Source organism: Aythya marila, assembly GCF_965140915.1.
Source record: "Aythya marila genome assembly, chromosome: 19".
In the NCBI taxonomy this organism is placed as follows: Eukaryota; Metazoa; Chordata; class Aves; order Anseriformes; family Anatidae; genus Aythya; species Aythya marila.
Window position 1 is genome coordinate 2,406,050 of NC_139060.1, and position 26,198 is coordinate 2,432,247.

Genomic DNA, 26,198 nt, shown 5'->3' on the forward strand with positions numbered 1-26,198 from the left:
ATGGCTCGGTTCGGGGATGATCTGCCAACACGCTATGGAGGTGGAGGGCCAGCCGGGGCTGGAAGAGGGAGCAGCCGGCAAGGTGGCCCCCAGGCCGGCCAAAGGATGTATAAGCAGTCGATGGCTCAGAGAGCCAGGACTATGGCTCTCTACAACCCCATCCCTGTCAAACAGAACTGCTTCACAGTCAACAGATCCCTCTTCATCTTCAGTGAAGATAATGTTATACGGAAATACGCCAAGCGAATAACAGAATGGCCATATCCTTTCAGGGAGGGCGTGTGGGCATGGGGGGGAAGGTGGGGAGGGGGTGACTGGGGGAACAGACCCCTCTAGTCAGCTGAGGATGAGTGTCTGGTGCTAATATAGACGTGCATGTGTGATTCGGTGTGTGATGGGTGTGTGTGACATGGAGCCTGGTGTCCGACATAATGTACGGCCATGTAGCTTGGTATCACAGAAAATTGCTTCTGTGGGAGCGGCAGAGCGTGCTTTTGACTATGCCAGGGGTGTAAGGCATACGTGAATTCTGGTGTGTATTTAGGTGTGAGATATACAGTTGCATAGATTTGCATTTCCTATGATTTAAACCAAATGCAAAGGGATCTGTGAGATTCCTGCTAATGAAAGCTGATTGTTATTTCCATCTTAGAGCCTTACAACTCTTATTTCTCACTCTGAATAGAGGAAGAAACGTAAGATAAAAATGGTGACACCTTGGCATTGAAGCTGCACTGATAGTAGAGGTATCGATAGCTAAGATACCTTGCAAAATCCGATTACAACCATTACAGCTGGGTTTTTAGTACATCACCTCCTGAATGCATTGGCACCAACATGAATCTTGTCACTTTGAACTAGGTACCTCGCCTAAGCTTAGGGTGTTCTAAAACAAAAAATAAAAATAAAAAAAAAAAAAAGCAAAGCTTCGTGACAGGAGGAGGCAGTAAGTGGAGAGAAGGCTCATCTGCTGTATTGTGAAAAGGGCAGATGCTTTCTGTCTCAGAACCAGCTTCTAGGCCAAGTGAGCTGCAGAGATCTTCCTTAGAAGGGGGCTCTGCTTGTAATGATGCACACGGTGGGGTTGTAAGCTGTGAGAAAGGGAAGCAGGCTCTTCTTCCAAGATTATTTGAGGTTACCAGGGAGTAGATATACTATATGAGTGTGTGCGTGTGTGTGTGCATGTACGGGAGTGCATTACACTGGTGATCTCAAGGGAGCTGGTTGTTTGCTTTTCATTTAATATCGCACACCTAATAATCCCAGCTAACATCAGCAAGGCCTCCTCCCAGCCTCCTAGCAACACTTTCAATTGCCACAGAGGCCGTTCCCTTCAGGCTTCCCCAGCTTTCACTTCCAGAGGGGCTAACAGGAAAAAAATATACCCCAGTAGAGTGAATGCACTTCCTTTCCTCCTGAACCAACACGCTCACACACGTATCGATCTCTCTGTCCCTGTTATAAAATCACAGGCAGGGCTGTATTTCCTTATCCACGTCTCCTTCCCTGCATTCAGCCTGAATAAACAAGCTCCAAAGCCCCAGTGGCAGTCGGAGCAGTGCATTTCCTGCAAGGCTGGATACGGTCTGCTCCCTGCCCAGCCCTTGGGTGCCCTCTTCATCGCTCGGCGTGGGGACGGCACCCACGGTGCTGCGGAGGCAGCCTCCTGGCAGAGCCCCCGGCCGCTCCCTGCACCGCTGTGTGCCCAGGGGGCCTGGGCAGGGGTGGCGCTGAGCGGTGCTGAGCAGGAGCTGACCACGGTGCTCATCGGAGCTGCCCGTGGTGCTGAGCACGGCTGTCTGCGGAGCTGAGTGGAGCTGCCCGTGGTGCTGAGCAGTGCCTAATGGAGCTGCCCATGGTGCTGAATTGAGCTGCCCGTGGTGCTGAGCAGTACTGCCTGTGGTGCGGCTCCGCCCTGGGAGCTCAGGGACTTGCCACAAGCCAGGGTTAGAGGCGAGGGCAAGAGGCGCGGGGGTACCTAGTGCCGGGTTAGCTTCTGTCCTGTGGGCTCCCTTCCCTCGCACAGCTCGATGGGGTGCTGGTTTGGTTCTCGTCAGGAGCAGGCGTTGCGATCTCACAGTAATTCGTGTTTTGGCCCAGTGTAGATGCTCTAAATTGAACTTTTCTAGCCCATTACTTGTTTACGCTATGCGGTCAAGTTAAACGGCAATGTTTAATGTTAATGTCTTTCTGAAAAATATTTTTTCATGTGACATCCAGCTGTGTTATTTATTCTGTGGCAGTTTAGCTTGTCATTTTCATTTAAAAATAATAATTAATAGCTTTTTGTTTCTTTTGGACCTTTTCTTTTCTTCATCCCTGTTCCCGTACTCCTTGAGCGGCTCAGCTTTTGTGTAAGCCACTAACTCTCACAAAGAAGAGAGCCAGTTTCCTACTCTTCTTCCAGAGGCACTCCAGAAAGAACTGAGGAAATCTAGGAGACTGAATGTCTTCAAAACAGATGAGAGATCTTTGAACGCTCAACTAATGTAACTGCTTAGGTAGAAATGGGATTTGGATGAGGTTCTTCCTATGTTGTCTAGTTTCTTCTTTAACTTCTGATTCCCACTCCATTTGAATACATGATTTTAGCTACAATCATAGCCAATTGTATTGTGCTGGCTCTGGAGCAACATTTGCCGGATGGAGACAAGACACCTATGTCAGAGAGATTGGTGAGTTCTATTTATTTATTTAGATTTTTTGTTTCTGGTCTAATACAAAAAGCAATCAGCCATCCAGTGTTGTGGGTGCTTGTATCTATTTTTAAGATCTGCATTCAAGCAAATGGCATTGAACTGACAATCAGAACAAATAAGCTAGTGACAACAAGTATAAGTATAACCTCCCAATCCCATCTCCACAAGAATGCTTCATCACTCTACCCAGCCCTGCCCAGCTGTGAGAAGAGCGGGACTTTATGGTATATCAGAAGAGCAGCAAACTTGGGTTGTCTGTAGACCAGGACAGGAAGGGACTGTCAAATGCTCAGAATTATCTGTAGAATCAAATGAACCTCTGTGCTATTGTCCCAGAAAGTGGTAGAACAGAGTATCCTTTTAGGCTCACGTGCCTTTCAGCTCTCTTCCTGCTACAGCTGTATATCAAGGACCCTACAATACAAACTTTGGGTTTAGATTGTAACACTTCTCTGCCAAAAAAGCAGGAATTTAGGAAAATAATTTACCAGCAGGCTTTATGGTAATGAGCTCAATTACCTTATTTCAAAGGAAATATAAAAATAGCTTCAGAATCATTCTTCCATTTACCACCACTATAGGAAAAAAAGGATAATATTTAGTTTGATTTTTTTTTTCTCCTGCTGTTAATGATCTGGAACATCTTTTATGCCTAAATGCATTAGTCCTGGTTTATATTCAAAGGATGAATAAATATGTATCCATATGTGTTTTACATGTAGATATTAAATAATTGAAACAGAGATAATATTAGCCTTGCTGCCAAAAGTTAGAGCCTCTGTCTTCTGGTTGCTACAGTTTCCAATGCTGGTCCATAGCAGTGGGCAACTTTCACAATCTCATTCTTCAGAAACAAACAAACAAACAAATATAGTGTGTAAGTGATAGATCTAGAAAGACCTTCAGGCTCAGCTAGTTCAGACTGCCTGTTTGGAAATGTATCCACTGATACCGGTGCCCACTTGCATTGTATTTGCTAAGTCTCTTTTTATGTGAACAATTTCTACTTAAGAAATTATAAGGAAAACGTGAAGAATATGTGTTGATCTTTTTGCCATTAGATGACAATATGTCTTTGCATGCTTTGGGATCCGATAGCAAGGATCCCAAATCCAGATCACAAACCCAGATTTACTGGGTAAAATCTGGGTTTGTGATCTGGATTTGGGATCCTTGCTATCGGATCCAGATTTACTGGGTTTGTGAGCAAAGCATAGATTTAGACTCAGGACAATATTTGAGCTGGAGAAATGCCAGGGTTCCATCTATAGTCCTTGAATGTATGGACTGGAGGAAAGGTAGTTTTGTGAATTTTCTGGCTTGGTAAATCTTTGTGATACGTAATTTTAAGCAAGGGGGAATATAGTTACCATGTTTCTATGCACCTCTATATCCCTAGATTTATAAAGGGATCCTAGATGCTGTTTGCTGGTCCTGTTCCCCATTGCATTAATTCCATGCCTGGTACTTGCATGTACACTTTCAGTTTCTGTCCCAGTCATTACAAAGGGGGGCAGTGTCATTACCAGCAAACAGCATAAGATCACTGAATGAGTTAAATGCACAGTCTTCACCATCAAGGTGAAGGCTTCATCTTCAAGGCTCTGCCTTGGCAGTGAAAGCAGAATTAACCCTTGATTTGTGTCCCAAGTACTGCTGTGCAGCATTGTCTTTGATCCAGATACTCCAGGGCCATTTTAACTAAAGCACATTTGTAACTGAAGTGTAAAGGGGTTTATCATAGAATGACAGTGAGGATATTTACAAGTCATTAAATTTTCTATTTCAACATATGCTTTAAAAATTAAACATTGTGGATACAAAAAACTGTCTTTTAGTTTTCAAAGTGAAACTTCCTTAGAATGCTCCAGTCGCTTCCACAAACTGTAAGTTGTTTCACTGAAAATGTTATGAATCCTCGTTAAGCTATAGTGGGTGAATATTCCCATATATTTTCAGGGTTGTTAAGCCAAATTATAAGTCCATATATAACAGCAGGTGCTTTATTACTGTCTTTGGCAGGAATGGAATTGGATTTTTAAATTATTATTATTATTATTTTTTGGTTAATGATTTACAGGTATATCTTCTTTCCTCCTGCATTCATTGAATTGGAGTGAGGTCTCATCACTGAAGAGTTAATCACATCTTAAGGATGAGATGCACATCATCAATGTTTTACAACTGGGAGATGTAGGCAGACTTGTTGAAGAAAAAAACCACAGCTGCAGAGATACTTTGTGCCATAGGTAGAAAGACAAAATCTTAAGATTTTTGTCCATTTGTTAAAATTGAGAAAAAGACAAAGGAGGACTCAATAGAAACATTTTCATTATTTTTCTCTGCTGACCAAGATATTCCTCTATGTTTCTCCCCAGAGACCCAAGATACAAACCTGCAATGCAATCTCACTTGGCTGTTATCTGTGCTCATGTTACCTGACAAGCAGGGTTAATTGAGCACATGGGAAGAGAAAGCGATGTCTCAGTATATGCAAGATTTCAAGAGTTGCAATGGCTGAGTTACAAGTAATCTTTCTCAGTCCATCTTCTGTATGTAGTGTGTTACACAGAAAAACTGCTCATTCCTACCCTGTTCCAGGTCTCGGTTTGTTCCTAGCTCTTTTGCCTAGTGCTTCTGCAGAACTGGAAGCATATACGCTTATTGTTCTACCAGATTGGGATGGGGGAGACTAGCCTGTTAATGAAATCCAGGCAAATTATATCCAAATGGTTGAAGACTTTGTCAAAACACAACCATTCAGGTAGAAATGTACCTTTGAGTGATTCTTTCACTTTGGAGGGATGCCAAGTGAAAAGGTGTGGAGGGAATTGCACTGATTGGCCCAGCACCTGGTGTTCAGAGCTCCAGATGTGGCAAGGTCTGAGGCATGAATGGCCTCACAGGTGGATGCCTTGCTCATAGTGGTCTTGGCTGTCCAACCTGAGGCGTGCTAGTGCTCTCTTTGTCTCCCTCTGAAATTCTCTGTTTTTCGTGAGAAGCTGCAGTAGATCATTAATTTGTCCCAGCCTGACAGAGACAGTGTCAGAACTTACAGGACAAGAAATCTATTTTCTGCCCTGCTTTGGGGCACACCATGTTTGAAGACACCAGCGGGTCTGTAGGATGCTCGTCTGTGTGTCACTGTAGGCTCTGAGTATTTGGCTTCCCCAGATGGTTTTGGTGTGAGGGCAAAACATAACTGTTTTCTCAGATATTCATCGTGACAGCTCCCTCACTTGGCTAATGGATTTAATTCTTTATGCTATCCACAGGCACTTTGTGCAGTCATATGTGAGCTGTTCATATTAAGCTTTGCATGAACAAAGCCTTACACACCCAAACCTATCAAGGCTGTCACATCCAAGGGCCAAGGAAAGACATTAGGACATGGACTAGGAATAGTAATGACTTTCCAGACTCAGAAGTTGTTTCTGATCTGAAACATATTGATTGAATGTGTGTTTGGCCCAGTCTCAAGCTTTGCTGTGTCCACAGCAAACAACCTGCTGGCACAGCTCTGGCTGCTGCCCAAATTCTCCACCCTCCTTCCAAGCATACACACTGATATTCATTAACACCTGCTTCCCCACACCCAGCCTCCTGTCTGAAGGGGGCTGCAGGATGCCCTGGCAGCAGGATTTCTGAGCCGACAGCTCTGCCCTTTCAGTGCTGCTCAGGGAAAGTCACCCAGCTCCTCGCACTCTAGCTCCTTCCATCACACACAGTAATGCAAAAATCCTTTTCTTCAGCCACAGGCCCCCACTACCTAGTGGGGCATTGTTTTGTTTTTCATCCCATCCTTGTTACTGCTCTAATTCTTAGGCTGTTAGATTAAATTTAGACAGGCTTTAGAAAAGACCCTCTTTCTAGCCCCTCTTATTTCCCCAGCTACTCACTCCCAACTCTATCAACGATAATTTTTCTTTGTAATAAATACCCAAGCCCATCTGTGATCCGTCCTGCTTTCTTAGAAGCTGACAATAACTTTTTTTTTGACCCACTTCTTAAAAGCTCTGCATAGTCTTAGCTTTGGGAAGAACATATTCTATAAAATCCTTGAGTACCTGAATCATGGTCCTTTAAAGCTGTGAGCTGTAATCACAAGGCACCTGACCTAGATTGAGCGAGTGGCTGGTGGCAGAGTAGGTGTAAGGCTTTCAGGAAGTGAGGGAGTAAGGTGGGAGAGTGTGTGTAGGTAAGGTGGTGGTTTCTTTTTTTAAAATTTTATTTTAAAGATGAGTAGTTTTTAGAGGCGTACTAGTAGATGTAGGAAGGGATGCGAAGGTTGGGCTCGGTGGGGGGCTTTGTTTGCAAAGACTTTGTATGTTTGTTGAGCTAGAAGGGGTGGAGGAGCAGGTAGACTAAGGGAGCTGGAGTGCTCCTGTGTGCATAAGGGAAAGCCGAGGAGCAGGAGCAGTAAGGTAGCTTCTTCTGAAATCCCAAATGACAATTTCTGACCTCTCTTCTTGTTTCCTTCTTTTCTGTACTTGCTTGTAGTCCTGGGATACTTCCAGCTCTTGTTGTGGAGAAACTGCTAGAAGAAAGCTCTTATTGCATTGTGTTTGGGGAGGGTCAAAAAGCGTCTGATAGCTGTGCCTTATGCCTGTTTCTTTGTGGGTAAATAGCACTGGGCTGACTGGAGTTTCTCAGTCTGGCAGCTGACAGGCCCTGAATCCTCTGGGATCAGTGAGGTTCTGTGGAGGGGCAGAGAGCTTGGAGGCTGCTGTTTGTAGAAAAACCTTGGCTGAAGGAGAAGCCAATTTTTGTTTTCTCCATTACAGTTGAAGGGCAACAGTGTGATCTCAACAGTCACCTGCTCTGTTTTGCTGTCTAGCCAGTTAGTGTGCGTGTGCGTGATCTGCAGGTAGCTGGCCCTCCTGCCTGGCCACAGCAGAATGGGAATGGGGAGCCGTGAGGTTAAGAAAGGTGGAGGGGATTAGAGATGTTATAGGGTGAAGGATAGGGGAGAACTGGGGTCACTGAAGTGTGTGTAGGGTGCTGATTTGTTGGAAACAAATCTTTTTAACTCAGCCACTGATGGAAAATCCTGTCCAGAGGTAGTCACTTCCAACAGCTTAGAGGTGCCGTCAGTGATTAGTGCTTCATGGTTGACTTGCTGAGTTGGGTACACATCGATGTGCTAAGTGCTTAAGCCTCTTTGGGAGGGGTGTGCTATTATGCTGCTCTTCTATGTGTGAAAACCTGGCTTTCTGTAACAAGTACCGTGCCTAAAGCATGGTCTGTGTGCTGGTGCAGGGTCAAATTTGAGCAAGAGTTACTATGTTGTAAAAATAAATGCTTGTATCAAAGCTGTTCCTTTCTTTGTTCTGTGACCACAAACACTTGACATTCATGTTCTTTCTGCACAGGATAACTAAAATCACCTTTTGTCATTAGCAGAATTGCAAAATGTAAACAACTGTGCACCAAACAGCTTCTCAGCTCTTTGGCTGTAATGGTCAGAAATGCCAAAGCCCCTGGAACAAAGATTTCTAATTTCCTAATTTGTGAGTTTGCTTCCTTCTGGGTAGGACTGCTGTACTTCCATTGCCGTCAGCAGAAATCATGGATCTAAGACACACTTGGAAATTGGATACAGAGGCCAAAGCTAATTAACATGTTCTTGAAACTGATGCCTGGTACTTTCACCTTTTACTTTGTTCTCATTTCTTGTCCACGTATTTCTTCCAACTTTGAATAATTGTATTTGGCACTGCATTTGTGTTTAAACTCTTATCGATATAATACTGAGGGATCTGGTGCCAAAGATGGAGAAGATGTTTAGTAAAGCCATGGAGACTAAACTTGGACTCCTCTCATGTGAGCTAGGGCATGGAGCTGTGGGCCTGAGACACAAATTTTACTGCTTCTACTATAACAGAAGGGAATGAGGTTTTCTCCCTGAATTGGTTACACAGCAAAAGAAAAATAAATGAATCTGCAGCTATGGAAATTAGGAACAGAGAGGGAAAAGAGTGAAGTAAGAACCGATGGAATAAATGATAAAGAAATAATTTCCTGCCTGCGTTTGCAAGCTTGCTGTGCTGACTGTTACTTCTGAAGATATTCTTTAGTTTCTGTTTCCTGGATGAATCGCAAAATGCGTGTTTTCTTCCATGTCAATAATTACAGAAATGTGGTCTCAAGTTTATATTTACCCTTGGAGCAAGATTTCAGTGTTGAAACTCCTTCCAGAATCTTGAGTAATGGTGCAAAGTGTGGGGTGAAACCATTGGAATAAAGGCAAATAGAGTTTTCCATGCAAAAAGCCAAATCTACCTTCAGAGTGAATAATTCTGAAATCTTTCTCTGTGCTTAGTTCCAGTACACTTGAACCTTTTTGTTTCAACTCTGTCCAGAGGGCTGAAAAGGGCATGAAGTTGGTGCACATAGTTGCTTATATAATTGCTGATGCGAGTGCAGAAGCACAGGTATCTCCTTGACACCTCTGATTTTATTCTTTTCAGGATGACACTGAGCCGTACTTTATTGGAATATTTTGTTTTGAAGCTGGTATAAAGATCATCGCTCTGGGGTTTGTTTTTCACAAAGGCTCTTATCTCAGAAATGGCTGGAACGTGATGGATTTTGTTGTGGTCCTCACAGGGTAAGTGACCTCCTCTCGCCCCAAGTTTAAAGGGGAGTCTTGCTCTGATTTGTGGTGTTCTTAAACTACAGGTTGGGGTGGGAGTGGTTGTGGTGAAATAGTACTCTAAAACTGCATTTGTGACCTTGCTGTCTTTAAATAATGGTTATTGTGCTGAGTGAGTCACTTTCAAAGCATTGTTTGAACCAAGTAAAAAGAAGTTTTGAGGATATTTATTTGTACATATGCTGGTATGTTTCTCATTCAGATGCTCACTGACGTTTCTCAGGCTTTGCAGGTTCTAATTGCCACTAGGTACTTGAACCTGATTTAAATCAATCTTTCTCCTGACATTACAGGCTGACTTCAAAAGTCAATGTGGAGTGAGCTAGCAAATTAAATGCATCCCATCTTTAAGCTATTATAACTCAGAAATCAGTGAAGTTTATGCAGGAATGCATTTGGTTTACTACAAAATAACTTTGCTGAAAATAATTCAAGGAGGGCACATGTCTTGTAAGGCTGCAGCTGAAAACATTATTTGTGTTTTGTACCCTGGTTGAAATGATACTACTAATTTGTTTCTTGGAAATGCTCACAGTTTTGTTATGCATTGCAACGGTTTCTATTTTTATATACATGTACATGTAAGGTACGGCTAGTGGATAATGAAAATGCAAACATTAAGTAACTCTTAAAGTCTACAAATTGTGCTTTAAAGCTCCAAATGAAATGTTAGGGTTTCCAAAGGTCTGCGTGAGGTCCTGATCTTGGAATGATCTTGGTTAGTTTTTCCCCACGAAGATGAACCCTGGTTCTTGTTATTAATAGGCGCTCATTTCACACACCTGTGTGTGACGGACATATATATTCTTTGGTCTGCTTAGTGGTGTACAGTAGGATGCTGTTAGGAAAACGCTTGCATACATATACAAATATATTCATTAGATGCATTAGCACTGTAATTCTATTTGCATTCAGTGTATCATGTGATACAGCAATTGAGAGGCCAAAGGGAGTTCTTTATGTATTGAGGAAGAAAATAAATATGCAGGGCTTGATCCTCCTGCTGCTGGGGCTGGGTATTTAATCAATAGAAACTTCAGTGGAGCCACAAGCAGAATCAGATTTACATACTTGGAAACATAGGGGGTACTAGGATGAAAAGAGAATTAATACAGACGTTACAATTATTTGCACTGATGGTCTGTTCTGGTTCCTAGTTTGCACTATGCCCTTTTGTGTGTTTAAAAAAGACAACAACACACACACAAAAACCAAACAAACACTAAAAAAAAAAAAAATCACTAAATCAAGGCCCTAGTTCTGGAAAGGACTTTGGCACATGTTTTAATCTACCCTTCAGCAAAACATTCAAGTACATGTTTGAATTCAGCTGACTCAAACGGTTCCGTACTTTAGGTTCTATGTAAAAGCTGTCCTGAATTAAAGCCATATAGGTATTTGTTTGGACATGATTTTTTCTGTTTTTTAATGAACACAGGCCAAGAATCTAAAAATGTACATTTAAAAACTGCCTAGCTGTGATGCAGACGTTCAAAGTTTTGCAACAGCATCTGAAACACTGTGTGCCATGCTTGTGGAGTCACAAACAACTGTGCAATGCTATAGGCGTGACACGGGCATCTTACTGGTGCCAGTTTTATTGTGAGCACTGTTTGCAGCGCTGTTTGATCTCTGAGCATAATTGCGGAATATCAGCTTGATTAGACAGCTGTAATAAGGAACCCTGTTGCCATCTGCAAACACGCGTATTCTTTTGAAGTACAATCCTGTTAACGTCAAAGCTTCTGGTTTCCAATGGTGATGCTAGCTGGGCTGCATTGAAACTGTCTTGTACATGGACTTCCCACCAGGCAGGCCGTGCAGGGAAAGCAATGTGTAAACCAGTCAACATCAAGCCCAGGAGTTAGCTCTAGTGAGGAAACCCACAGCCTGCTAATCTGCTAAATTGAGGCCTGGATTTAGCGAGGTTCTTAAGCTTGTGCCCAGCTTTTGGTGTCTGAGGGGCCCTACTGCAAACACCGAGCGTGCTTGGTTAGGTAAATGCTTAGTTAGGTAAATGTCTGGGGCTGTAATTGCAAACCCACTGTTAATGTGGAGGCAGCTATGGTAGAGAAATAGCATTGAGAGGTGAGCTGCAGATTCACACGGGAGGTTAAATTAGTATTTCCTCCCTAGCTGGCTGTGTTTTGCTCTGAATTTCCTAGAGCCTTGTGTTTTACCTTATTCCTGTGTTGCCATTGGTCTGTGCTAGAAAGCAGAAGCTCCTCTTCCTCAGGCTTCCTTCAGAGGCTAGAAATGCTTTCAGCCACCCATTATCTTCCTCGGCTTGGCTAGCTGATGCTCGAGAGGAGCCTGAGCATGGCCTCTTCCTGGAGTGAATATTGCTTGGCATTTCTGCATCGAGACACTGAAGGCAGGTTGCTGAGTAGAGATGCTTACTGCTAACAGCCCCGGGTGTTTCTCCAGGGAGCTGGTGGCACAAATGAAGCTTTCATTTTCCTTTCTGGGGAAGGTGATCACAGATCTGTTTCAAAACAAAACAAAAGGCAAAAAGGCAGAGAATAATAAAATAAAAGGACAGTGCTGAACTTGTACTTTATGCATTCTTATAAATATGGATATGCAGGATATCAGTTTCTGAAATATACTTTTATTACTCATAATCAAAAGCTTTCCTTTGCCATTTGTGCAAGATTTCCACTTAAAAATGTTGCTTCATGCTTCCCAGGCAGTGATCAGTGTTCAGTTCCCAAGCTCAGTTTCACACTGATCTTCAATATTGTAGAAGGATTTTGATTTTTCTTTTTTTTTTTTTTTTTTTTTTCCATGTAAGCAGGAGAGATCTTGAAATGCATTTTCATGATATCACATGCAGAGTTGTATACCTGTTAATGCTGGTGGGTGTACATTTTTAAGGTAAATTGTGAACATCAGAAAATCCAATCTCACTTTCAGCATTTAGCTAAAGCCCATAAAAGCAAAGAGCAGCTCTGCTCTCGTTGGCTGTTTCCATAGGAAGAGGGCCAGCCAGTGTCTGGGTGTGTTTTGGAGGAGGCTGTGGGGGAAGGCACTGCACTGATTGAATTTACCCTTATGTAAATGTTAGCGATCGTGCAGTAACCCTTCCCACTTGCTTCTTTTTTGTCACCACCCCTTCCATCGCCACTCAAGGCCTGCGTACTGTTATTACTGATAAATATGTATTTTTTTATTTGCCTGCAGTGACGGACATTTTGCTTGTCAAAATCAGAGAGTCACACTTGTTAATCAGAAAATAAATCAGGGTGCTGTTATATGCAGCCAGGATCAATATCCTATTGAGCTAAACTGAACACTAATAGACAGTGGCCCCAAACGCTTGGTTTGCTGTTCCAGAAAACACTCCCCCGGTTCTTTCCACAGCAGTGCCGCGGTGCCTTTTTCTCATTTACTTTCAAGGAAGCCTGCTGATCTGCTGTTAATAAAGGCCTGGGAAAATAATAGATTGCTGCTCCCTGGAAGATCTTTTCCTCTGTAATTTTTTTAGTTATTTCTTGTAAACTCCTATAGCTGTAGATGAGTATCGAGGAAAGCTGCCCTACTGCGATGTGCTTTTTGCTGTTGTGGAGACACACATTTTATAGCGCCTGCTCATTTTATTTTCACGTTTTTATGGGCTTGCATTTGCTCCAGTGATGACATCACCCGTTAGCAGCTCTAAATCACACAAGAATGCAATTGCCCAGTTGGCCTGGGACTATATGATCTTAATGTACTTTTCCCAAGGGAGGAGAAAGGGGATTTTTTACTCTGCTGCTGCAACCTGTCTTCGGGTGGAAAACTCAGAAATCCACAGCTGTCTTGGGAACCAAGTCCTCCCCACACCCAGTGCCCTCAGTTACATGGCAGCAAATGAAGGGAGCCTACATTCAGGACCTCTACAGTTGAAACCTGTTTCTGTTGGAGTTATTTATAAGATTTCTCCTGGTGTCCTGAGCTTTGGATAAAATGGCCTGAAGCTGGGTTGAACTACGAGCTCCTCTCTCACTGGAGCTTGTATAATAGTGTGGATTCTAGGGGAAGAATGAGAACAAAACATTATCTTCCTATTATCTTCCTGATTCCCAAATTTCATAGGTATAGGGATTTTTGAGGAAAAGATGGGTGTGATGACTTTTAAACTAGATAATCCAAGTGGACTCTTCTCCTAGGCTGTATTTTGGAATCTGTTTATAATTTTGACTGCATCATATCCTGGATAAAAGGTTTCATGATCTAACTGTGGACCAGAAGAGAAGCTACCACTTATCCCATTTTTCCTGTCACTAGCTACCCGGGGTTTCCCTTAGAGTCTTCTGGATTTTTTTTCTGTATGCTTTTGGTTTTATGAGTTTCCAGCTTTTCCCCTGTCAGAGTCCTATGCTGCCTGACCTCCCTTGACCTGAGAGCTGCTCTGTGTACCACTGACCTGTGCTGCTGTTCTGCTCCTTCCCTAGTTTTAGAGTATCCTCTTGGACCAGTGACCGCGACCACATGCAGTGTTTGTCCCACACTGAGAGCTGCTAAGACTGGTATAAATAAATGTAGCACTTAACAAGCTCATGTTCTGTCCTTTATGAGCAGAGTTAGGTGTTTTTTTTTTGTTTTGTTTTGTTTTTTTTTTTTTTTCTCTTCATTTAATCAGCCTGCGTTGAACACTTGAAGAGTCCTGGTTTGTGCCTTGAGCCAGTTGGATCAGCTGCCTGGATCTCTGGGTGGGACTGGCAGAGACAGCATGTGCCAGGCCAGGAGCTGCCAAATGATGTGCACAAAGTATCTGTGCAATTACTGATGTCTCAGGCTGTTGGGAACAAATTACAAAGGCTAGAATTATCTTGATTGTCTGGATGACAGAAATGTGCTCCTAGCCTCACTGGTGATGCTAATAATCTGGAAGGTAACTCTTTTAATAATAAGGACCTGTTCATCCTTGATATTAGCTTTGCTAGTTACCAGGATCATCTTCGTATGTGGGCAGTCTGAGATGCTATTCCTGGCGCAGTGCATGAGGAGCAGCAGCAGTCTTGGTTGCGGTGATGACTATCAAAGGGGGAAGCGTAGGTACAATTGAGGCTGGTCTGTACGGCAGGCTGCAGATCTCTGATCTTTCAGCTTGAGATGGATGTAGGTCCCAGACAGGGTGTGGGGTGTGATGTGACTAGGAAAGCACTAGGAAAGTGAATGTCTGGATGAGGGCTGGGATTTCTAAAGCTGTCAAATACACGTAGCTGCCTGGAGTTTCTAGCATTTTTTCTTCACACACAAATCTCTGTGCATTCAAAAGCCTGTAGAGTAGGATGGCTGAATTACAGGGCCTGTGACTGGCATTTGTGTACTCCCCAGAACAGTTCATTCCCCACCCCCAAATAACTGTAGAATGTAATAATCTGAATGCCTAAAAAAAAAAAAAAAAAAAAAAGTAAAATCTCTTGAAAGTACTTCCAGCAATGCTTTAGACAGTATGCTCAGCGCTTTCTTTATACTTTCTTTATAAAGCCTTAGATCTAGACACCTAGGGAATAAAGGAGGCAGGAGCAGGGACATGCAGATTTCTCTCTGCCTTTCCTACGTGGACCTTCTGGCATGTCTGTGCTAGAAAGCAAAGCTGAGCAGCAACAGGAGCACGGAAAACGGATACTTTATGAGGGACAAGCTTCATCTTGATAAATTATCACACGGAAAACAAGTAAGTCTCTTTGCATGGTTATACAGTATGGGTGGTGATGGACGAGGGCTGTGATTGCTATTAGCATTGTGCACATGAGTCATGCTAAAAGCAAAACCTCTAGATTTTAATGGAGTTGATCACTATTTCCAATTTATTTTATGCTCCAATGATGAATGAATACTTGCTGGCTCAGCAAAGCTAAGGGTACCTTCTGAAATTAAATCAGACAAAAAAAAAAATGTGACAAGGGAAATGGAATTTACCTGCTTTCCTGAATGCAAGGTGTTAAGCGGAGGTTTGGCAGGTGTATGGGAGCTGTGATGGAAGAAGGCAAGAAACCAAATTTTTTTTTTTTTCAAGGCAGAGAAAACAAGTGGCTGGAAACTGGAAGAGAAGAGGGCATGTAAGGGCTCAGTGAACAGTCTGAAATAGTTTGAAGTTGTCCTGTTGTCTGTCACTTGACCATCTGGGCTTTTGGGAAGCTGAAGCCACACTGGGGAGCTTAGGAAACAGCTTCCATCAAAGGAGAAGACACTGGAGAGGGAGAGATGATTTATGGTCTCTAAACTTACTTTGGCAAATGCTTCTGCTTCCTTTTATCCACTCTTATGACCAGTTTTACCCAGTGGGGCAGCAGTTTACTTGGGGACTGGTGCTTGCTTTCTATATGGGTTTGTCTCGCAACAACCAAAGGGGGTCCCAGGCTGTACTGTGCCCATTGGGTTGTTAATTAGGGCTTGTGTTTCTCCTGTTACTTACAGTGGCTTTTGTGCATTGATTTTGTTGGGGTGGGTAGGGGAGTTTGAGCAGGTAGGTGTGTAATTGTGTGTCTGGCTGCTAAATTGGAAGGAGACTTTCCTGAGCAGAGGAGGACTCAGGGCTGTGCTCAGAGGAAGGCTGCAGATGGTCACGGACCCTCAGAGGACCTGCAGATGGGTGCAGCCCCTCCCTGGCAGATGTCAGCTCGAAGCAAGGCTCTGCTCTCCCTGTTGTGGCACACTGAACACTTCAGGTCAGTGTATTTCTCAAGGGCAATAAGTAATGAGATTGACATGCTTATTTCTTACTGTATTAGAAGTGACTGCAAGGTATTGAATACCTGGTATGTAAACTGATAAATGATGGGTACTGTGCAACAAGCCAGAAAGATGAGACACCAACAAATAGCTTTTCTCCAAATGGAGAGGAAACACACACATTTCTTTAGTTTCCCATTTTTGTGCTGATTTCCATGCTTTGTGCCTGTTTATGCTTCTCTGAAGGTTTTTGCCCATGAAGAGGGGAGTGTTGGATGTGATCTGAAGGTGCCTCTGCCTCCCTGACCTGCAGGCTCTGAAGCTGGACTGCTGTGTGATAAAAATGGCCATAGCAAGTGAAAAGGAGGTCTGCTTTCTCATCACAGCCATAGCTTAATCAAAGCCAGCCAGGATAATTAGTCCAGAGTCCAGACACTGTTTTTAGCTTTTTTATGGCTCTTGAAGGGAGGAAGGTGGCAGGGAAATGTTGTCTCTTCTGAGTGGACCAGCTGTACTATGCAAAGGCAATCATAGAGACTGCAGGTGTGGAGAGGACTTTGGACCTTGTGATCTGTCCCTAATGTCTGATCCTGCCCTGGCAGTCATGTAGTGTGGGCATCTGCTTAACTGCCTGCTCTTCTCTATAGGTGGAAAGCATTGCACATCTGGCTGCTGTTACAGCTGGGTATAAATGGTAGGATTACAAAATCAAAACAATGAATAAAAATGCAGATCTGAAGTGCTCTAATGTTTATTTTCTTACTCCTTCCCAGTTAAAAGGGAAAAAAAGCAATACAAATCACCCAAGCCCTCTATGTGGTGTTGAGTGCTGTCTCATGATTAGATGTGGAGGAGTGCAGGATTTTCTCAGGCTCGTGTTTCTCAACTGCTGTTCTTGCTGTTGTGTCCCAGTTCCCAAGTGGCCAGCTTTTGATGGCAAAGTGCCTCCTCATCTGAGATGATAAGAACCTGACTGTGATTGTTGAAAAGAAGGAAGATTTAGAAAATCAGTCTAATTTTAATTGCAATCTAATCCTATGTGCCAGGAGCAACAGCATCACGTTTGCACAACCACCCTTGAGTCCACCACTCACCCCCAAAGGATTTGGTGTGTTGGGACCACCGTCTTCCCCAGGGCTCTCTGAAAGCATCCAGGAAATTTAGTAGAGGTGGAAAACTGGTCTTCTGCTTTTTTCTTGCTGAATCACTAACAAGGTGTTTGGGATGTCCTGACCAGGGCAAGGCTTCAGTGCTGGAAACTGGAAGCAAGAAAATGGGTGGATCCAGATTTCTGTGTAGGTAACCCAAGCTCTGTGGTCAGTGCCTGGCATGTGGGTACCTGGAGATGGTCTTTGCCCAATTCCAACTATCCTGGATATTTTCTGTGTTGAAGAATCTGACAGAACTAGGATCAAGGAAAGGGTTCCTCTGTAAATGAGTTCAGTGACAGCAGGGTGTCACTGCATGACACTGCATGAACTCCTGGCTATATGGGAAGGCTGCTTTCATGCAGTGGGGAAGCCTGGCAGCTTGGGCTGAGAAATAAGTTCTGCTTCCTACTTGTGGCACGTGTCAAACCTGTAGTGTGAGCTAGAGGGTTTGGAAAGCTGCCTGATGCTTGCAAAGGAGCCTGGCCAGCTAAATATTTCCTTCCTGACTTGGTCAGGCTAAACGGCTGACAATAAATGGCTTTGTCTCCTTCTTCCACCTCCATTTCTATGTATGCAGGTGGTTAGGTCTTCAACTTACTTTCCAGTTCTAAAAGAAAAAGGGAAGATTAAACTGTCTTTTGTCTGTTTCCCATCTTGAACATCCTGAACCAACATCCTTGAATAAAGCTTTTCTTAAGTTTGGGCATGGGAGCTTAGGAGGAAAGCTGTGAAAATGATTAAAGGGTTGGGAAAGAATCTCTATTTAGGGAGAAATGAAAAGGCTGAGAGTTAAAATTAAGAGGAAAGTCTCATAAGGGTAAGATAGTTCAAAAAAAATAAGAAAAGAAAAAAAGAAAAGAGGAAATTGTGTTTCTCTATCTATTTTGGCAGGATGCAAAAAGAATCGGCAAAGAAATTGAAGTTTTAGAACTCCTTTACTAATGGAAATATAATTAACTCATGGAACTTGCTGTCACAAGAATTTGCTTCAGCTGGTCTGTTTTGGTTCTTGAGACCTAAAGAGCCTCAAGATCATCAAGATTCACCAGAAAGGAAATGGATTTTTGAAGGAGGATGATTAGGCCCTTTTGCTTCCTGCTACTCCCTGAAAGGAGATAGGTGGAATTCTGAACAGACTGTTTCATAATTGTCCTTTTCTTTATCTTGTAACTTCTTCTGAATCATGCTGGAGAAATGATTCCAGAGCAGCAATCCAGTCTGTTACAGCATGACCTGTGAAATGCAGCAGAGTGTGTCAAGGGCTAAACTTCATCTCTTTATACATGAAACAATATCAATAAGAGTAGTGGTATTCCATCACTTAATGTCTGATTTAAAGATCAAACATCTTTTTGCAAGCTGTGCTATAGCTTAGAGGAAAAACTTCAATGCTTCAGTACTGTGTTAAGTGTGCCCTCAAAACCTGCGGGGCCAAGATTCAGGGAAAGATCTGGGTTTGAAAACTGTCACTCATTGAAAATGAATCCAAGGTAATTTCTAATAATGTCAATGGCACTTTGATAAAGGTGCTCTGGTTTTTGGGGAGGAGCGTGGATCAGGCTACACGCTGTAGAAGTGTTCCTGCTCTCTTTCCATGATGGAACATCACCTTGACCTTGTGCTGGGAGGAGAGGGCTCCCCTTGGCTGCAGTCCCTAAACTTTGCAGGACTTGGAACATAGAAGCAAGTATTGGAACATCTGGCAGATGAAATTAGCTTGTCAGACGGGGGACCTTATCCTGAATGAAGCACTGAGCAGGAATGACAACACATCCAACTGCCAGAAATCAGGCACCAAAGCTCTCATGCTGGGTAGTATTGTTAATGTACCTCCATCTCAATACCAAGACAAATCTGACTCTTTTCTGGCCCTCCAAATTGCGTTAAGAGTGGTAGCCAAAGGCTGTGTGGCAGTGACCTATTTCTGCACTGGTAGATGGGTAACACCTCTCTTGATGGGCATCAGAAGTAGGTCTGGGGAAAAGATGGATGTAAGCCTGAAGTCTCAGTTTGATAGGTGTGTATCATTGCATCCTGGCTGCTATGGCTAAAGGTTCTGCCTTCTCAAGGAGATGATGCTAGGGACAAAGACTGAAGTCCAGCAAACTCCTTAAATGTCTTTTTTTTTTTTTTTTTTTTTTTTTCTTTTTAAATCACGTTATCTTTGAAAGCTAATAAACACGTGCTCCGAATAAGTGATGCTGTATCAGCCCAAAAGCATTTAGCTGATAACATCTGTATCTTCATCACTTATCTATGCAGATTATTGTTGCTCTGAGAGATGTGTTGAAATGAAAAAGTTTGCCTTTCTTGTCTCCTGATGCCAAATCCAAGCCTTGTTTACAAGCTTCCTGGGCAGGAGCAATACATTCCAGAAGTTCTAGCCTGGATTGTCTGGGTGAATCCTGAGCTTGTTGCATAGTTCAAGTTTATTTTGCAATAGAAAGGAATAAAATACTTAAATTGGTTATGTAAAATCCAAGAGGATTTGGAAAGAATAAACTTAGCTATCAGTTGTGGAAAAGATGATAAAAAACCTCTCTATGATCCCCTAAGTCTATTATTAAAAGAACACTATTCTTTTCCTCCTGGGTTACAACATTAAAGCTAATTATAACAGGTATAAAATCATGGTAACCCCTGACTTTCACGAGAGGTGAAAAGGACAAAGGAAGTTGTCTGATCTAATTTTCTTGCTTTAATTGGGAGACATGAAAGAACATGAGACTATAGCTGCAGATAATGCTGTGTCTGAGACAGATCCAGGATAATACAGTTTCAGTTCCCTTTCCTAGCAGATTGAGCAATGGAGTGGGATTTTTGGGTGTCTTTTTTTTTTTTTTTTCTTTTCTTCTTTTTTTCTGCTTATTCCATTGGCTAATGAAGATTTGCAGCCATTGCTTTTCCCTTTTGTGTCCATATTTCCATCCCTTTAAAAATGAAGATAATGATGGTACCTGAATTCATAATATACTAGTGAAAAAGACTGTTTGACAGTATTGAAAAGAAGTGAGTTTAAAATCTCTCAAAAGAAGTAAAAATAAGTCTTCAAAAACGTTGAAATCAAGTGAGGAAAATTTGAATCAGAAGTAAAATAAATGGCAACAGCATAATCTTCTAGAAATGCAGATGCTCACTCACAGTGAGTGGGAGAATTTTGCATGGAGCTCAGTGTTCATGTACCACGGGGAATGTGTTAAAACGATGGTGTGCCACACAGGGGAAATTGCAAATGTGGGTGTCTGTCAGATTTTAACCTGAGAAAAGATTGGACCTTTGGGGGAGGTGACATGCTCTGAGTCAAAATGTCCAGAAGTATTGTCACTGATTTGCCAGAGAATAAAAAAGGAGTGGCTCAACTCTTGCTGGAGCAGAAGTGGCTGAGTTGAGAAAGACGAATGCCAGCTATGGCAAAGTCAGTCTTTCAGGGTAATATCCTGGCCTTGTGAAACCACAGGTAGAGTTTGAAAAGTTATGGTGACTATAGGTAATGAATAAAAAAGAGAAGTTGGAAGTCTTTGCCCAATATCTCTTTCCTCAGGAAAAGGATGGAGGCTGCAATGGTTTATAGCAGGATGAACATCTCTGGGAAAGCAGCACTGTCGAAGCCATTGGCTATAACCACTGGCAGGGTTCAGCTGTTTGGGTCTCGAAGGCCTGATCTGAGAAATCAGCCAATGTCTAGGACTTCTCTGGGAGCCCAGAGAACAAAAGCAAACAGGGCATGTATTTTACTTTTTAATCCTGAAAGTCTTCCAGTTTATCAAATTCTGTTTCAGATCCTCTAGAGTTGCTTTCTGATCTTGTTTGTGTGGGAAGCAGGAAAAAACCTTCCCTTGTACCAGGGAACTCCACTTTTTGTAATTACAAACCTCTGATCTTCAGCAGTGATTGGATCAATATTATGTGGAGTGGAATACGGGGAATTAGTGTCCCTCTTCCAGGTCAGCAACTCCTAGTCCATTAGCAGGAAGGGATAACACCCTACATGTTTGGAAACCTTTGTTTTTAGGGAAGAAATTTTAGGTGAGGCTTAATTTCAACCTAATAGCCCGTTAAAATCTTCACATTCGTTTTTGAGAATGCCATTAAAAATCAATTACATTAATGGGGCTCAGTTGGAGATGTTCTGAAATATGGATAGGATCAAGGAAAGTGACTTTGAAACAGGGCTTGTGGTGCAGCAGCCATTTGCTTGGTCCTCCCAATCACATCTGTATGGAACAAACCTGATCCTTGCTTTTGGCAGCTCTGCAGAAGCCAACCTAGCTCTTCAGGAACAAGTGGCAAGTATCATGTACTTTGGTGTAAACCTATTACCAGTGGGGTTTCGAGGGAGCAATCCTTCTGCCCTGCTATAAATGTTAACCCCCAAGTTACAGATGGTTTGCTTGCATAAAGTTATCACATCGCTATCAGCTCCAGAGATAGTAGAGACTCCCTCCTTTGGAGGCCTTCAGAAGGTGCCTGGACATGGCCCTGGGCATACTGCTGTAGGAATCCTGGCTTGTGTGCTGGAGTTGGACAAGGTGCACCCAGATGTCCCTTCCAGGCTTATCCATTCTCTGATTTTGAGCTCCATCAGGCCTTGATCATCCAGCTCTGTGCAGCAGGTATCTGAAACCCTAGAGATATCTGGTACTCCTTGCAGTATGACCATGGGCTTGCCACTTCACCATGCAAACTGGTCCATTTGGCGTCTCTGGTCCTCATCTGTGAAATAACCGCATTGCCCAAGTACCTAAGTGTGTTGAGAGGAGGAATGTTTTGGAGTGTGATTTCTCCAATAATCACACCCTCTAGTAAGGAAGGATGCCTGGCTTTCTGAAATGGCCAGGTAAATAATGCTGTCCCCAGCCTGCCTCCACTGAACAATGTTTTTACCTCCAGTTCCCAGACTACAACTCACCATGCTCTCATCTCATTTCATGCATGACTGTAGCTGAGCTACCATTTTTCACATGGGAAGCACGTAAAACATAGGCTGCACACCTGTTCTTCCTTTACAAACTGGATTTCTTAGTGGTCAGTGGATCTCTTTGTTCAAAAACAGAAAACAATTTCTGAGAGCTAAGAATGGTTTGTGGGAAGTTACGAATCTTTGGCATTGTGTGATTTCCAGACTAGAAGTTCATCACTGTGCTTTGGGGGGGGGTGGGGGATATGCTGGAGATAGTCACCCCTTCTGGCTCCTTTGGGCAGCAGCCGATGTAGAGATGAAGATGCAGAGATGATGATGCAGACCTGCTGTGGGAAGGGCAAAGAAGTGGGGGCAATGTAAGGAGGGGAGTAGTATCACTACTGGGGAGGAGTGTGCTTGATTCTTGTATCTGAGTCAAGTTTGCCCTCCTAGTTCCTAAATGGGGCTTGTGAGACATTTGCATGGATGTGTCCCTTCAGGTTTCAGATTAAAAAAGCTCTTTCAGGCATTGGAAACTGATCTTTCTTACGCCTTCTGCTCTGGATGTATGAGAGGATTGGGAGAAGTCATCTTCTGCCCATGGCTAGGTTGTTCAAATCACCTTCATATGCTTTGTAAGGGGATCCTTACATATGGGGGGAAGACCACTTATAGCATTAGGCTTGATGTCCTTGCAGGCGTTGTGTAGGCAGTGCATGTGACACAAAGATGAAACCTGGGCACTTCCTTGTAAGGCTGATCATGACCTTGTAAAATGGAGGTGATGGAGGATCCCCTCTACTGCTGCTTCCATGGGGCCCAACTTAATGAGTGCCCATGCTGAGCTCCCCTTGTTTCTGGAAGTGGTTAACATTGCATTCACCCTGCTGCTGGCATGGGAATCGTGACTGAAGCTGGGATTGCAGTGAGTGTGCTCGGAAAGACTCTCTACCTGGAGCCTTGTGGCATCAGGATGGATGGATAGAAGGGGACTGGGCAAGAAACTGCAGTAGCCAGAGCAATTTGGTATGAAGAGAGCATAGAGTCGTAGAATGGCTTGGGTTGGAAGGGACCTTAAAGATCATCTAACTCCAACCCCCCTGCCATACCACTAGATCAGGTTGGTCAAGGCCCCATCCAGCCTGGTCTTGAACACCTACAGGGATGGGGCATCCATGGCTTCTGTGGGCAACCTGTTCCAGTGCCTCATTACAGTGCTTCACAGTGAAGAATTTCCTCCTAATGTCTAATGTCAGACTATCTTCAGGGCAGAGACAAGGCCTTGGTGTACGTCCCAGTGCTTCTTTTTGCAGGGAAGTTTGTAGGAAGGGAGGAGACCCGTGAAATCCATCTGCCTTGTGCTGGTGTTCCCCAAATGGTGTGTGGGCAGCTCAGCTGCAGGCAAATGGTTTGAGGGACTCAACAAAGAGACAGAGCCTCATGGTGTTTGCAGCCAAATGCTGGGCAGTGTGTGAGTGTCTGAGGTACAGAGAATTTGTCTGCTGAGTGCTAATCTTCACCAGACACCTTGGGTCACACTCATGTCTACACTCTTAAGGATCAAACACAGAATAACCAATAAAACCTTTAAATCTCATAGAAATGGGATAAGGCTACCTGGATTGCTCTGCATGACCTGAATGAAACTCCACAAGGTGTGTCTTAAAGATCTGCTCAGTGCCCTACCTAAAGCATCAGCGTGGGGCAGCAGGTACAAAACTGACCTGGTGCCCTTCCAAAGAGCTGCCTCCTGTGCAAGGGCATTACCACTGAACCCAGAAGTAATGCAAAAAGGTGTAACGTCGTAGGGGAGAGATGGGTTTGACTGGAAAGGGCATTGCTGCAGACCAGCCCCAGCCAGACTAATGGTGTGACGTTCTTGGAAGCGAGCTGTGTTTCAGCAAATATCCGGAACCAGGGATTTTTTTGTATTTATTTTTTATTTTTTTAGCTTGCCACTTGCTGTTCATTTTCTCCCTGGCACTGGGGCTGTGATTCCTGGTACCCTGGATATACTCGAGAGTGCCTCTCAAACACAGATAAAAGTAATTAAACCTCTCAGCTTTCTCCTTTTTAGATTTGCTGTAGTTCTTCAAGCGTAGATTTTAAGATTGGACAAAATGTGCAACCTGAGATCTGACATCCTGTTCCTGCATTGAGCAGGGGAATGAAAGGATGAAGTGGAGACTATTCAGGCAGCCCCAGTGCTGCTCCCGAAGCAAAGAGAGATAGTTGTTTGCTGCCAGGTGCAGCCTTTCTTGTTGTTCCCCTCTTTGCCCCCTGCAATTAAGCAGTTAAATTTAGCTGTCTGATAGGTATTGGAATGGATGTGGCGCAACCACTTTAGTTGTGCAAATAACTGTTATTTTGGCTCACTTGTAGCTCTGAAAAATCAAGGAAATTGTTTCATGCCATACATAAGCACTGAAAGAACTGACTTTCAGATGGAAAGTAGATTCAAAAGGCAAGACAATTGAGTGAAATGAGGAGTAACTCTTGTCTAATCTGGATTAAGAAAATTTTGGGGGCTTTTAGTGTTTTCAATAGTTTTGGCTTTGTGACATGAAAATGTAACAACCTTCCACAGAGGAAAGATCAAATTTCAAATGTTTCAGTTCAACGATGTTGACATAAAAAATAAAAAAATAGAAAATCATCTCCATGTTCCCTTCAAGGGGATGTTTTGGCAAGCTTGGCAAGAGTTACTGAAGTAAAGCCATTAATCTAAATTTATGGAGGGAAAAAGAAATCCAACCAAAATAAGCTGGCAAAAGACTTCTATCATGTTGCTGTGATACCCAGCTCCTGTGCAGATGGGGCCAGCAGTCAATCAGAGCATCCTTAAAGATGCCACCTCTTGCAGCAATGTCTTGTCCCTTAATAAGTCTCCGTGATGGCCTGCTACTGAAGTGATGGCCTACTCTGTAAAAGCTGAACTTCGACCTTGTGCTTGCCAATGGAGGAGAACGAGGTGCCCACGATGGAGTGGTTGAGCACCAGCCTGGTGGGAAAGTACATGCTGTGCTGATGGGCTGCAGATGTTCTCACTCAGTCGAATATTAACTTGCACACCTGCTCCTGGAGCCTTTTACAACCCATAAGTGCAGTGTGCATGTGACAGGTGCCATCGCAGCTCAATCTGATCTCAGTGCTTTGCTCCTGTGGGGTGCGGCACAATGGGAAGAGAGCTCCTGGTCTGCCTCAGCCCAGCTGCACCCCTGTGGTGCACAGAAGTGCTCTGTGAACAGCGTTGTCTGCTCTGTGCCTGGCTTTGATCATCCCCATGCTTCTCCGCTAGGGTCCAGCTTTGAGGCTGCACTAATCTGGGACTGCACTAATCTCATTTGCTGTCTTTATTGTTCAATGCACAGCCCTGGGTCTTATTTACAGCTCTCCATTCAAACTGGGGGCTGAAGAAGGGAATCCTAATTTCCTTCTGGGCTTCTTTTTATGGACCTCATCGCTATAGTATGAGTGCTTCATGCAAACAATAATTCACTTTCATGACTCCCCTATGAGATAGAATGATGTTTCTTATTTTACGGTGGAAAGGGAGGTATAGAAATCTGAAAGACAAAAGTAACCATTAATTTTCACTTAATACTTTCAAAGCATGTTTTTGGGAACAGCAATAGAGTCGTTTCTCCTGTATACACTCCTTTTCTATCAAGCTTCAGAACAACAATACAAAGCAAAAGATTTCTAAGGCTTCACATAAAGCCACGGGAGTTTCCTCACAGTCCTTGATTTAGGAAGGGGCTCTGCCACTTCATCAGTTGCTGAAGATCACTCAGACACCTAGAAAACTTCACCCAGAAGTGTAAAACTATACACAATAAGAAGAGGTAGTAGTCTGGCTTTGTCTTTGTGTACTTACCCCATGATGCATAGATGCACACAGGAAGAAAAAAATTCACGTAGGTGATGGTGATAAGGGACATCTTAGTGGACATTTCAGCTTGAAGATGACAGTTTATGCAACTTGTACTGAATGCTCATCTGAAACCTTCTACCACTCATCCCATCATTTAGCCCCGTTTGCCATCTGTTAGTGAAAAGTGGCTTTTAAAATTGTTGGTGATATAGCTGTACTGAGCAGGGAAAAAAACCCTTGTGGTATTATTTCTTTA

The 26,198-nt window shown here is 43.3% G+C and overlaps 1 protein-coding gene across 2 annotated transcripts in view; it reads left to right on the top strand.

Moving 5' to 3' along the window:
• The window catches only part of LOC309885706 (voltage-dependent N-type calcium channel subunit alpha-1B-like), a gene marked incomplete at both ends in the record, with an annotated part of 282,028 nt that continues 255,830 nt past the window's right edge, over positions 1 to 26,198 (top strand). For both annotated transcript variants that reach the window (XM_082775940.1, XM_082775939.1), the window contains 3 exons: positions 1 to 281; positions 2,570 to 2,675; positions 9,170 to 9,309. In XM_082775940.1, the coding sequence (XP_082632066.1) occupies positions 1 to 281; positions 2,570 to 2,675; positions 9,170 to 9,309 (527 nt within the window). The remainder of the gene's footprint in view (positions 282 to 2,569; positions 2,676 to 9,169; positions 9,310 to 26,198) is intronic.